At 46.6% G+C, this 13,978-nt stretch overlaps 1 protein-coding gene across 1 annotated transcript in view; it reads left to right on the plus strand.

Annotated features, from left to right (window-relative positions):
* The first annotated feature begins 3,306 nt into the window (after nt 1–3,306).
* Nucleotides 3,307–13,978, plus strand: part of SLC2A1 (solute carrier family 2 member 1) — a 37,386-nt gene continuing 26,714 nt past the window's right edge. The window contains exon 1 of the mRNA XM_033156596.1: nt 3,307–3,436. Coding sequence (XP_033012487.1) covers nt 3,416–3,436 — 21 coding nt within the window. The 5' untranslated portion in view covers nt 3,307–3,415. The remainder of the gene's footprint in view (nt 3,437–13,978) is intronic.

A 13,978-nucleotide genomic window follows, 5' to 3' on the forward strand; every position in this document is an offset into this window, starting at 1 on the left:
CCCCGAATCGTGGGTTGCGCTGAGATATTCTAAGCAAACCTACTTGTTATAGGTAGGTAGCCGTGTTGGTCTGCCATAGTCAAAACAAAATAAAAAATAAAAAAATTCCTTCCAGTAGCACCTTAGAGACCAACTAAGTTTGTTCTTGGTATGAGCTTTTGTGTGCATGTATCTGAAGAAGTGTGCATGCACACGAAAGCTCATACCAAGAACAAACTTAGTTGTTACCAAGAACAAACTTATTTTTTTTATTATTTTTTATTTTGTTTTGACTACTTGCTATGTTTAAGGACAGCAAGCAAGCCCCACTGTGTTTTTTATTTTTTTCGTGTGCAGCCCAGAGGCCGCCACAATGGGAGGAGGCAGGAGCCGCCGCGCCAGGCGTGGATAAACTTTGTGTATCATCCCTGGACAGCTCAGGAGGCTCTGCGAGTCCTGCCAAGGAAGCTGAAAAACGAGTTGAACGTCTTAATGTCACCAGACACTTGATGTTAGAAGAAAGGCCTTCCTGGCTCAAGACAAGGGGGTTGGTTGATTGCACTATGAGCAAGATAGTAAAAAGCTGCTGCAGCAAGGGTTGGTGGCATTTGGACAAAGGCGGCCCCCTGCGCATCTCCATCTGGCTCCCAGAACTTTATCCAGGCTGCAACCCTCAATGGCCTGCTTTGCACCTTCTGCTTTTGCCTGTCTGGAAATGTGTCCTTGACTGCTTCTTGCTTGCCTGTCTGGAAATGTGTCCTTGACTGCTTCTTGCTTTCCCAGGTAGAGAGGGGTGTGTGAGTTTGCATAGAAACTCTCCTAGGAACAAAGGTAAGATTGATGTTCATGGCTCCACCCACTTTTGGCCTCTGGCCCCGCCCACTGCTATCATACAGCTCTCAGAAGGGAATGTGGCCCTCAGGATACAAAGGGTTCTTTCCACACCCCTGTCATATATGGACGGGGAAAGTCTACACTAGTCCTCAGTAGTGACAGGAAGCCACGCTGTATTGAGCCCCAATTTCCCCAAGCTGTGCCAACTGACACCCCTGAATTATTATTCTTGTTAGTACCGGTAATTCTGCAGCATGCAATTCTTCTGCCATAAGAACATAATAAGAGCCTGCTGGATCAGGCCCAAGGCACATCTAGTCCAGCATCCTCTTCTCACAGTGACCTACCAGATGTCCCAAAGGGAAACCAGCAAGCAGGATTCGGGCACAAGAACCTTCTCCCCTCCTGTGGCTTCCAGCAACTGGTATTCATTTCCTCCCAAAGTAGCCTAGGAAGGAATTAGACCCTTGGTTCCCAATTAGGGTTCTGTGGACCCCTGGGGTTCCAAGGCCCCATCCCTTGCCTCCCCCTCAACTAAGTTTTTTGTCATTTTTGTATTGTAATATCACAATTTTTAGGGTCTGTTTTTAAAAAAGGTATACCTAAAATCCTTTGCTTATTAGGGACACCCCACATTTTATTCCAAAAATTGCTTTGCAGAGCTAACTACTGTAGAGTTATCAAAAATTTCAAAAGTAGGGGGTGCGTGGTTTGGCTTTTGAAAAAGAGTTTCCTGAGTAATTAAGCTAATTGGGAACCACTGAATCAGACAATAAAAACATCTTTAAAACAACTCCAGTACAGATACAGCAGGCAGGGGTGAACTAACAAAGAAAGTTCATGCAGGATCAGATTGTAACTCTAGAATTCTCTCCCACCCACCAGCAACATTCCTGAGTATCATCATCATCATCATCATCAATATTTATATACCATTTACTACGCAAAAACCCTCCCTGCTTTTATCCCTTGGGGGCATAAGGGATAAAGGACTCACCAATGGTCCACAAGGTCCATGGCATCTTTGATTATATTGTTAATTGCTTCTTTCATTTGTTGTGTTTATTTTACTGTTTGTATGTATGATATAATATGCATAGGCAGGTCTGCACCAAGTCCTACTCAGAGTAGACCAGTTGGTATGAATGTCCCATCTAATTATCTGAAGAAGTGTGCATGCACACGAAAGCTCATACCAAGAACAAACTTACTGTAGTTTGTCTCTAAGGTGCTACTGGAAAGAATTTTTTAATTTTGTTTTTCCATTAATTTCAGTTCTTCTACTCTGGGTAAGACTAGCATTGGATACAGTCTGTATTTGCAATCAATAGAATCTTGACCTTGGCAACATAGTTTTATAAAACCAGAAAAGAAAGTTGGCTTGCTGAACCTGTGATAGATAGAAAGATACAGTATATGCTAAAATGTGCATTAAACAACTAACAAAAACAGTTTCTTTAAATAATAATAATATCCCATCTTTTCCCCCAGACACTCATTAAAAAGCAATTGAACACTATAATTACAATTAAAACTATATACAGTATGTATAAAAGATCGATCAAATATATTTATTTTTGAGAATACAACTGTAAAAAAATCAACAGAATCCCAGGAGTGGCAGTTTTAAAAGTCCCACGACCAAATAAACACGATATGCTTTTCCAAAAAAAACCAAAAACCAAACCGAAACAAACAAACAAATGGTAAATAACGTGCATCATAGTAAACATCAGGCGTTATGTAAGCGGCAGACAAATGCGAAGGCGCAACGCTTAATAGTTCCACTGCTTATATAACGCTCAATATTTCTGAAAGAAAACAAAATCCTCTAAGCGGCACAAGGTCTGAAAATAACTAGACCGTTTAAAGGGAAACTCTGCCTAAAACTATTAAAGCAGCAACGTCATGTCGACTATGTTCTCTCTCAGGCGCGCATGTGGGATTTTTAATTAAAGTAAAAATGTGTCTTTTTAAAAAATGTGCTTTTAAAGTAAGTGTTTTCCTTAAAATGTGCCTTTTTTTTTTTTTAATTGTGCTTTCTTCTCTCCCTGCCCCTCGCCTCGCCTTCTCTCTTTTCGGAGCTGCGCGAGCCGGAGGAACCTCCGGAGCGCGCCCCCCCCCCCGCCGCTTTCCTTTGCGACCGGCTTCCTCGCCATCTCTGCCTTGCAGTTTCTCACGCAGGAAGCGGGAGGCGCTTCTCGCCCCATCTCGGCTCCGCTTCCTAGGGAAGCGGCCCCACACACCCCCGACACACCTCCCGGCCGGGCCGGCCAATCCGCGGCAGGCCTGCGTGACACACACGCCGTCACTTAAGCAGCTTCCACGCGCCGGGCCGGGACAAGGAGAAGGAGGCGAGGCACGACGCGCGGCCACTTTGGAGAGCCGCACTACGGACAGGAGCTTGGCGGGGACGACGACGCCGAGAGCGAGCGAGCGTGCAGACAGACAGACAGACAGACAGCCAACCCCGCTAGCTGGCCAGCCAGGCAACCAGGCTTGGAAGTAGGCATCCCCGAGGAGCCCAGAAGAAGCAGCGCGGCGGAGCTCGACGGGCGCTTGGAGAGACGGAGCGCACGACGAGGGCGCACGGAGCAGCGCCATGGAGTCCGGCGGCGGCAAGGTGAGCGCGCGGTGCCTCTCCAACTCTCTCCCTCTTTTTCTTTCCCTGGGTCTCTGCCCGGGAATCCCTCCCTCCCGCCCGCGCCACGGATCCTCGGATCCCCCCGATCCCCGCGCCTTCCTGGCGTCCAAGCAGGCGAGCGGGGGCGGGGGGGCTTCCATAGCGAGCGGGCCCGCGCGCCGGACCGCTAGACCCCTCCGGAGAAATCCGGGCGGTAGCGGCTCCCCCGTGTGGCTGAAGCCGGCAAGGCCCTCCCACGACGGGGGAGGGAGCAGGCTGCAACGCCGTGCCGTGCCGTGCCTACTACTGCTCCCCGCCCCCACCAGGCTGTCCCGCCACCGCTCGGGCTCCTCTCCCCCGCCCCGGTTGCCTCCCGTTGCATCATGTCGCTTTCCAAATGATTGGCCGTGAGGCAACCCATAATACTCTCAAGCAAGTCGGGAAAGGGCTGAAGTTCAAAATAACTGTTCCCTACCCTCCAAAAATCAGCAACGAACCACTTGATGGAGAAAAAGTGTTACTTCCGTTAAAAGGCTCCTGGGAGGGTTTCCTTTGTCTCCGGTGTCTCGGGTGCTTTGATATTTAAATCGACTTCCTTTGGTTTTAGAGGGACTATTTTTTGGGGGGGCAATCTCTACACTGGAAACCAAAGGGGTTCACTCTCTTCCCCACCCCCACGGAATTTGTTTGAGTTTTTAGGGTGATGGCTTGAATGGCAGCGTTCACGTCCCGCCTCTGATTCAAAAAATGGTTGTAAATGGGTTTTTGTTTCCAGGGCCTTCTGCTTAAATGGGATGGGAGGAACACATCAGGATGAAGATAGTGAAATAAGGAAACATAAATAAAGGCAGCCTTCTTAACACCGGACAAAAATGCAGGAAAATCCAACTTTGCCTTTTCCTCCTTTGCTGCCCTGATTTGAGTGGGTGGAGAGGCAGAGTGGAAATTTTTGGTTTGGAGCCTGTGTGTGAGTGAGTATGTGTGTTGTTAACCTGGTCTTAGCTTGAGGGGCTTCTACTTCCCCAGAGAATAATTTGTTCCACCTTTTACCTCTACTTCAGCATCTAAATTTTCCTCTACTGAATGGAAATTTTGTGTTTGGATGCAAAACTCTTGGCAACACACTGAACAGGTTTATTGATGTGCAATAGATCTATATTTTTCTGAAACTGAGGAAGAGAAAAGAAAGAAAAGAAATTGGGGGAACATCTGTTTCATTTATGAGGACCTCTTAAAGCTATCCTGATGTTTGGCAACTTTACTCCTGTCAATATTCTGCGACTGGTTTATTTATTAGTGGGGTGCAATTCGCAAAGAAGGTGTTCCAAAAAACCCTGACACTGGGACAGCCCACTTTGATTGTAACAGTCAGCTGGAAATTTGTCAGAAAATCTGCAGCCTCTATAACAGGGAGAAATGGCAACTTTTGTTGATGATGCCGTGATTGAGAAGCTGGAATATTTGACTGTGTGCAACAGTTTCTGCTTTATTTCCTAAGTTACATTTTTTAAAAAGTGCATTCCATCCTTCAACATCATTAGGCAAGTGTATGTCACATATCTGAGGTTATTTTATTTTATTTTATTTTACTCCCACAACAACCTTGCAATTGGCTGGGCTCAAGTTACGCAGAGGACATGGTGTGGTGGTTAAATTGTTAGGCCATGACAGGAGAGACGCTGGTTCAAATCCTGCTCTGCTGGGATCATCATGGGTAATGTTGTAACCCGTGCTTTATCTTGACCATGGCCTGCCTTGCAGGGCTGTTGTGAGCATAAAACAGAAGATACAATAAATGAACCCACAATGTTTCCTGTCCAATCCTCTAGCCTCTGTCCGTGTCTTTGCCAGGCTACAAAATATCCAGAGGGGAGCAGGTTGGCAAAGCCTAAACTTCATTATACTGGCTATCTGAGCTGTTGGACAGTGATATTTGCATAAAGGAGAAGCATCCACAGCTGACTTGTAATGCAAGTCCACAAACTCAGGGCGCTTGGATTGAGTTGTGTGCGGCTCTGCACAGGCAAAATCCAGAACTAGCAGTGTGTGAGCATTTGCAAACCAGTTAAGGTGCTCAGTCTTACGTCTGTCTATTTGAGATTCCAATGCTGCTGGGTTCAGTGGGACTACCCAGAAAGTGTGCACGGTGAGGTTGCAGCTTAAGACTCAGAAGATGCACTGTACTTAGTTGCTGTATAAAGGCAGGTGAAATGGACGAGAGCCGATTTTCACTGCCAGAGGGGCTCTGAGCTCAGGTACCAGAAATAAGACATGGTAGGGTAGGGGAAATAGTCTACTGCAGCCTTTCTCAACCTTAGGACCCCAGATGTTGTTGGACTACAACTCCCATCATCCTAGTTAGCAAGACGACTGGTCAGGGATGATGGGAGTTGTAGTCCAACAACATCTGGGCACCCAAGATTGAGAAAGGCTGGTCTCTGGGAAGTATTGAAGATCCAGCTACGCTTACCAATGCCACCCCAGCTCTTAAATCTGAGGGCCCCACCCCTGAATTTGTATGGGATTGGGGTAGACCTGGGATTAAACACCCAACAAGCCCATAGGCATGTTGACTAAGAAGTAAGTTGCACTATGTGCATTGGCTCTTACTCGCAAGGAAGCGCACTGTGTAACTTGCCCCCATGGGTGTAGCCAGGATTTTTGTTAGGGGGCAGCCCACCTTGGCTATGCCCATGCCTGCCCCCTATGCATGTTTTCTCCTTTGGTGTTTAAATTCCAACAGGTTCAATGGGGCTTACGGATAGGTAAGAACTGTGTTTGGTGCTGCAATTTTGTGCTGCTTGACTCAGACGTAAATCCCATGGAGCTTAATGTTCTCCTATGCATGTCTGCTCAGAAGTCAGCCCCATTGAGTTCAGTGGGGCTTTTACTCCAAGGTATAGTCTTGCAGCCTTAGAGCAAATAAATCAGGCTGTCTGCTAGTCATTGTGACTTTGGTGAGATTAACTGGCTTGTGGATCACACCATCAGTCTAGTGTTTTAATAAGGATTACTTTTTATTTTTGAACAAGTAAACTATTTCACACATGTACCTTTATTGGCAGACGGTTGTTTTTTTGTACCCTCTCCCCTGAGTTTACAGATAGGTTTGGTCCCATGTTAGCTCTTCTCTAAGTAGATACATTGAAACTAATGAGCATGACTAATTTAGGTCTATTAATTTCAGTAGGGCTATGCTGTAGTTGTTAATCTGTAAAACGTTGCCTTCTATTACATTATATTAGTAATATTTTTTTTAGACTCTGAAATCATTTTAAAATTCCTTACAAGGCTCCCAGTGAGGGAGGGGGGGGGAAATAATTGGATTGTTTTCACTTTTTAAACCCCCCCCCCCTTTTTGTGTGGCAGTGTCTGTCATGCACCCACACCCATTGTAACTTAGTTTCTGTTTTGAAGATCTAGCAGAATATATTTTGATTAAACAAAATCACATTTTATATTCTCCGAAATCCTCCTCTTGAAAGCCAGTTAAAATACACAGTTAAAATAAGTTCAGGGTGCGTTTCTGCTTTTATGGTGTACATTTCTGCAAGTGTCCAGACTGACGTGTCTGTAATTGGACTTTTTCTCCTCTCAAAATGTCAAACATACCTGTTCTGCAACATTTCCTATCTAGGAAATGACAGTTGTGCAATATGTGCAGACATTCTTCCCGGGGAGTAATAGAGAGATGTTTAATCATTCTTTAAAATGAATGGCTTTGTGTTTAAAAATTGTCTCAGACATTTCGGTTAATGGAGGGTGAAACCTCAGCACAGAAACGAACATTGAGCTTGGGTTAGGAATGTCCTTTCCATTGCTAATGAACTTGGATTATGCGGCAGCCAGTTGCAAATTTCTTTAGAAATTGTGCAATGCAATCCTATAAAAAGTTTATTCAGAAGTAGGCCCTATTAAGCTCAAACGGTCATACTCCCAGGTAAGCATGTATAGGCTTGCTACCTCGGTCTCTTTCGCTTTCCCTATCATTGATCTGTAACGATGCTTTAAGCGTTTCATCTTTATTTTTCAATTTATTGTCCCTGTCACTAATGAAAAAAGAGAGCTTTCCCAAAATCTCACACTTGTTCTTCAGTGTGGTGTTGTAGGGGGAAAAAATTCCGCTCAAAAATCATCTGTGGTACTCACTTTTCAAATGTTGAGGTCCAACTCCCACATATATTCCTGGCCTCAGTTCTCTTTCTGTGAAATGGGTGTCCTAATATGTTTGTTACACCAAATACGCTGCTTGTCCTCCAAGGAGATGAAAGCAGCAGGGATACTGCTCTTGGGCAGTCTCCCATCCAATTTTCAGCCCAAACCTCCACAATTTAAGAAGTAGACCTACGGTATAGAATCATAGAATTGTAGAGAGTCATATGGTCTACCCCTTGCAAAGTATATGTAAAGGTAAAGGGACCCCTGACCATTAGGTCCAGTCGTGGACAACTCTGGGGTTGCGACACTCATCTTGCTTTACTGGCCGAGGGAGCTGGTATACAGCTTCCAGGTCATGTGGCTAGCATGACAAAGCCGCTTCTGGCGAACCAGAGCAGTGCATGGAAATGCCGTTTATCTTCCCGCCGGAGCGGTACCTATTTATCTACTTGCACTTTGACGTGCTTTCGAACTGCTAGGTTGGCAGGAGCAGGGACCAAGCAACAGGAGCTCACCCCGAACCTCTGACCTTCTGATCGGCAAGCCCTGGACTCTGTGGTTTAGACCACAGCACCACCCAAGATCCAAGCAAATGTTCCATTGGATTGCTGCCAGGGGTGCCAACTTGAATAAAATATTGTGGAGGGCCCAGGTAAGCCCCGCACCACATATTCGATCACATGATGAAGTGTGCACACACCGTTTGAATGGGAATACCCATCAACTTTGTGGGGGCTCAGCTCCCTCAAATATTTTATTTGCCCTCATGGCCCCTAGGAGTCGGCTCCTATGATCGCTGCCAATAATGCATTTGAGTCAACAGTGGATTTCTCTGTGTCCGTTTGCTTATGGAGATCTCATCCAGGAGACTAGTTTCTAAACTGGAACTGAGTTCTGTCTCTGGTTACATTTTGGGAGTGCCAGTATCCTGGCAACGACTGACATAAAAGAGGAGAAATCCTTCAGTGTGATGATGCCTGAAGATGAGGTGTAGTGCAGGGTTTGAACTATACAGCAGGTAAACACTTGACATGAAATTTAGGGAGGAAGCTTTCTCCACAGCCCTGTGAGATAGGTAGGCCTGAGAGATGGCAGCTCAACAAAGTTCATGGGCTGTGGACTTGGACTCGTATCTTTCCTATCCATCACAACAGAGATGCCCCAATGGGACAGAATCCTCCATTATACCTGAGTGGAGCTGAGGGGGTATCCCTGATCTCTAATAGAGGGGAATGACTACAGGGCTCAGGAGCTGTGGCTGCTGCTTCTGTCCTCCAGCTCCCCACAAGTGCCTGCCACCTAATGTGATTGTCTAATGGTAGGGCTGCCCTGGTTTCTAATTCTCAAAAGGAGAGAGCAGGCAAAAGCAATTGAAGCAGTTGCTTAGGAGCTGCCCCATCTTCTCCTGGTGACTTTCCCTTATGCTCTCAGCTCACCCTGACCAAGACGAGGTCACAGGTGATTCCTAAGAGAGAGGGGAAGCCCTGGTGTGGCAGGCAGATATTAATTCCACCGGGGCAGACCGCTGCTGCCAGAATTTTGATGGGCATCTCGCATTATGCCCGTTCTAAAAGAGTTGAATTAGCTGCCTATTTCCTTCCATGCCTGGCTTTAGGATGCTGGCAAATCCTTTCGTTAGGTACCGTTTCTATTGCAATTTTGTCTTATTCTGCTCCTTAGTTTTATGCCTTAAAAAAAGTACACTGGTAATAATAATAATAATAATAAATTTATTATTTGTACCCCGCCCATCTGGCTGGGTCTCCCCAGCCACTCTGGGCGGCTTCCACCAAACATTAAAATACATTTAAAATATCACAGTTTAAAAACTTCCCTAAACATATACTTGTTTTATACTTGGTATACTTGTTTTCATTTTGTATGACGCAGCAGGCCTGCTATGTTTGGACCTGAGGTCTCAATTTTGTTTCTCCACTGCAAGCGAAGACCTTACTGTTTACTGCGGTTTTCTGGGTTTATTGTGGGGAATAATTGTGGCTCCAGGGTGGAGAGCCTGCTTTCCTTGCAGAAATTCCCAGGTTCAGTCTAGGTAGGGTTGGGAATGTCCCCTGCTTGAAACCCTGGAGAGTTGCTGCCAGTCAGTGTAGACAGCACTGAGCTTGATGGACCAAAGGTCTGACTCGGTATAAGGCAGTCCTTATATTGGCAATTCAAGGGGCTGGATTTGCCTTCACTTGTTGACTATTAGGGTAGGCAGCACATTGATTCCCAGGGCTATTTACATGAAGTTGCAGTCTTGTACTAGACATGTAACCTGGGTGCAATTCAATAGGGCTTCCTTCTGAACCTAGGATTGAACTATGTTGCTGCCTCATCCCAAGTCAGGCCAGCTTGTCCAAGGCTGTCTACTGGGACTGGTGGTGGCTTTCCAGCTGTGGTGGGTATCCTGTAACCCTCCAGATGTTTTTGGGACTACAAACCCCAGCAGCCCTGTCCAGCCACCAGAGGTGATGGGAGTTGGAGTCCCAGCAGCATCTAAGAGGGCCTACCAGATCCTCACCCCTGCTTTGTAAGGGCCTTTTCAGCCCTGTTAACCGGAGACACTTCAATGACAATTGCTAGAAATTGAGTCCGGGGCTCTCTCTCCATTCAAAGCCTGTGTGCAACCGCAGACTCACTCATTGTTTTAATTACATTTGCTTCCAAGGAGCGAAAGCATCATATACAATTTCCTCTCTGCCTTTTATCCTTGTACTGATCCCACAAAGTTGGTATTGCTGAGTGTGTGTGATTGGCCCAAGAAGGAGTGAGGATTTGAACCCATGTCTCTGCAGACGCGGTCCGATTCTTATGGGACCATCTCCCTTTTTAATAAAGGGACATTCGCTATTCCTCTTCATTTCCAAATTCTGCTGCCATAGAGGCAAACCCATTGAGCCATTTATCTTTCTATAGCTAAAGGGTCTCTAGGGTCCGTTTGCTATCCTGAAATGCAAACCCTTTCTCTTCCTGCTTAAGTTTATTATTACTGTATTATTATTATTCGTTTTCATTGAAGATTTTTCTGCATTAACAAAATAAACAAATAAGGGAAAGCACCCATAGCGTCTCCGCTTTCCATTCATAGAGCCTGCATATGGCCCAATCTCACTGATAAATCAAGCTTGCAAAAAATATTCCCGCCTTAGTTGAGTTTGCTTGCAAAGGCAGAAGACGGCCCAAGACAGAGCCTCACCCACATTAAAGGGCATTTGAGGCAACGCTGCCGCTCGTGTGTGCTCCGATGTTTCTGGGTCAGGGTGCTTTTGAAAGATTTAAATTGTGCAAGAGGGTTCGTCAATTGCTTCCTTTCCTTGCCGTGGCGTCCCCCTCCCTTGTGTGCAGAGACTGGTCACAAGGCTGCCGATGGAACCCTGATTTCCGATGACACAGTCGGCAGGGGCGAGTGTGGCGGCCGGGAAGAGCTGGGCTGGAATCCTGGCAGCGCCACGGGCTGAGTTGCTCATAAGGTGTGGATTTGGAACAGGAATGTGGGACGTGACAGTTGGGAGCGCACCACTGCGCTCGTCCTGCTGGGGAAGGATGGAGAAGCTCACAAACGGGGCACTTTCGTGCTCCGCTTCCTTCTCCGTTCCCCCCAGGCCAAAAATTTCGGAAGCCGATAGGATTAAAACAACAATTTATGAAGAAGGGGGCGGCGTTTCTTCTTTTTTCTTCTGCTCCTTCATCAAAGAGGCCTGGGACACAATGGGACAGCCTTTGATCTCCTGGACAAAGACCTCTGTAGACCAGACCGGGTCAGTGGGAGTTGTTCCGGATCATTGTTGGAAAGGATGGGGATAATAAATATTGACAAAATGCATTTGTTATCACGATATGCTTTGCTGCTCTCCAGGATTCCTCTGGGCTCCAGAGATCCTGCACCAGTTTAAAAACAATTGCTGGGGGGCAGGGCGGGGCCTTTTTGGGGTTTTTCCATCTGAAAAGGAGCATCTTTTGGTGCTGGTGGTTTTCTGCTGGTGGTTCTGAGTTTGCGCGGTAGGCAAAGAGGCGAGCCGCTGTTTGCAATTCTGTTCTAGGCAGAAGAGTAAAAAAAGGGGGGGGGAGTAAATATAAAGAAAATTTCATTAGGGTGGGGTAGGAAACCCCAGACAGTGTGCACCTAAGGTAGGGGTGGTGGTGGAGGAGCTCAGAGGTGTCCCTTAGACAAGGCAGTAGGCCTGTTTCTCCCTCTCCACCACAAAACACACCCTAAGGCTGAAATCCTGGACCCTCTGACTAGGGAGTGAGCCCCACTGAATACAGTGTGCTTACTTCTGCATAGACATAGGACTGTGTGCAATGATTGTCCTGCAATTCAGTGGGTCTATGTACTAAGCATTTGCACCAAAGGGACGTATGCTGTACTGATGTCATTGCTATAGTGATGATCAGGTGTAGCAAAGTAACCCAAAACAAATATCCTTAAAGTACACTTCTTCTTAATATTGAACGATCCAAGAAGCCCAGCTGAACATCTTGTCTCCCTTGTGTTGAAATCCAAAATGGCAGTCCTGATTGAGATATGGGTTGCCAGTTTCTGGTTTGGCTGCAGTTCCTCTAACCCTTTAGCACCAACTTGATCTGGATTAGGAAAGTGTTTTTCTTTACAGTGAATGGGTTGCTTCTCCAACGCCTGATCTCTAGATAATGATGATATTTCATGCTATTAAAAGACACAAGAGCAGCTCACAGTGTCTCTCTTTCTGGTTAGTTGGCAACACTATACCTGGGGCAAGGAAGGAATTTTGGGGGTCTTGTGCTGTACATGAAAGGTCGATTTTATACTAGCTTTTCTGGACGCGAGGCATGTTTCTAATCTTTCTTTTCTTTTTAAATCACATAATTGATGGAAGGTGAGATCTGCAGGCATTGTTTTCTCCAAGTTGGGGTCATTGGTCTAAAAATCTTATTTGGGTGATTGATTGATTGATTGATTGATAATATCCCTAGGCCACTTGTCACCATAGATAGTTACAAAGAGTTTTATGTAAGAATCAATAAAACATTCTTATTAGTCAAAAGGATATAGTGTGTTTAATGAACAACCACAAACCCCACAGATAAAATCACAAGATCCCTAATGCAACTTAATTTAAAATGCTTGCTGAAAGAGAAAGCTCTATTTGGGGCTGCACCTCCAGCATTGCGGAGCAACTGAATTGGAGCTGAGTTGGTCCCAAAACCTTTTAAGAACATGAGAAGACCCTGCATTAGGCCAGTGGCCCAACCATTCCACCATCCTGTTCTCACAGTGGCATTCCAGGTGTCCCAAAGGGAAGCCTGCAAGGAGGACCTGATGTAGCAGCAGCAACTCTCCCCCCACCTGGGATTCCCAGCAATTGGCATTCAGAAGCATTTCTGTCTCCTACAGTGGAAGGAGGACACATAGCCATTGTGGTTAGCAGCAAACATTTTCAGAAGGCGGCCGGTCCACTGTCCGTCAGATCATGTGGGGGGCCGAACTATATTTTGGAAAAAAAATATGAACGAATTCCTATGCCCCACAAATAACCCAGAGGTGCATTTTAAATAAAAGCACACATTCTGCTCATGTAAAAACACCAGGCAGGCCCCAGAAATAAACCAGAGATGCATTTTAAATAAAAGGACACATTCTACACATGTAAAAACACGCTGAATCCCGGACCGTCTGTAGGCCGGAATGAGAAGGCGATTGGGCCGCATCCGGCCCCCGGGCCTTAGGTTGCCTACCCCTGCTCTAAGTTGGCAGACATCACTGTTCCAGCTCTCCAGCGTTTTGCTCTGGCTCTGCAAGTTTCCGTCTATAAAGCAAATGAGAAAAGGTTTCTAACTTGAGCCATGTTGTTAAGCTCCTGAATTTTGGGGGCGGGGGCGGGGAGGGTCTGTAACCTGGCAAGAGCAAGTCTTTGTGACATATTCAAATGGATGCATCTTGCCACGCTTTCCCCCCCTCCTGAGATGGGGAGGCCCCTTTCTCTCCCCCATCTTCCTCCTCCCCCTCCCCCCCGCCTGCTCCTCCATTGGGGAGGGTGCTGCTTGCATGTCCGCCTGGCGGGAAGGGAGGGGGGGGCCCGGCTGGCAGAAGCAGCCCAGCGAATGTGGGCGAAAGTTGAACATGATTCTCTGGCTTACGAGGGGGGAAGGGGGGGCATGCGCAGGATCAGCGTCCTGATTGGCTGTGGGGGGACGAGCCCCCAGCAACCTGAGATCTGAGGTCAGAGCTCTTTTCTTTTTTTTTAGTTAGTGAGGAGTCCAGTTCGTACTGGGGGAGGTGTACAAATGTATAAGCCTTTTCCAGTGTCGTGGGTAATCTGTAGGCAGGAGCTCGGCTGAGGAACCTAACGGGTGTGTACATGACCCTTTGCACGTTCCGGGGTGGGGGGGAGGAGGGAGGTTTTG

The sequence above is a fragment of the Lacerta agilis genome, chromosome 8 (genome assembly GCF_009819535.1).
Source record: "Lacerta agilis isolate rLacAgi1 chromosome 8, rLacAgi1.pri, whole genome shotgun sequence".
NCBI classification, from domain to species: Eukaryota; Metazoa; Chordata; class Lepidosauria; order Squamata; family Lacertidae; genus Lacerta; species Lacerta agilis.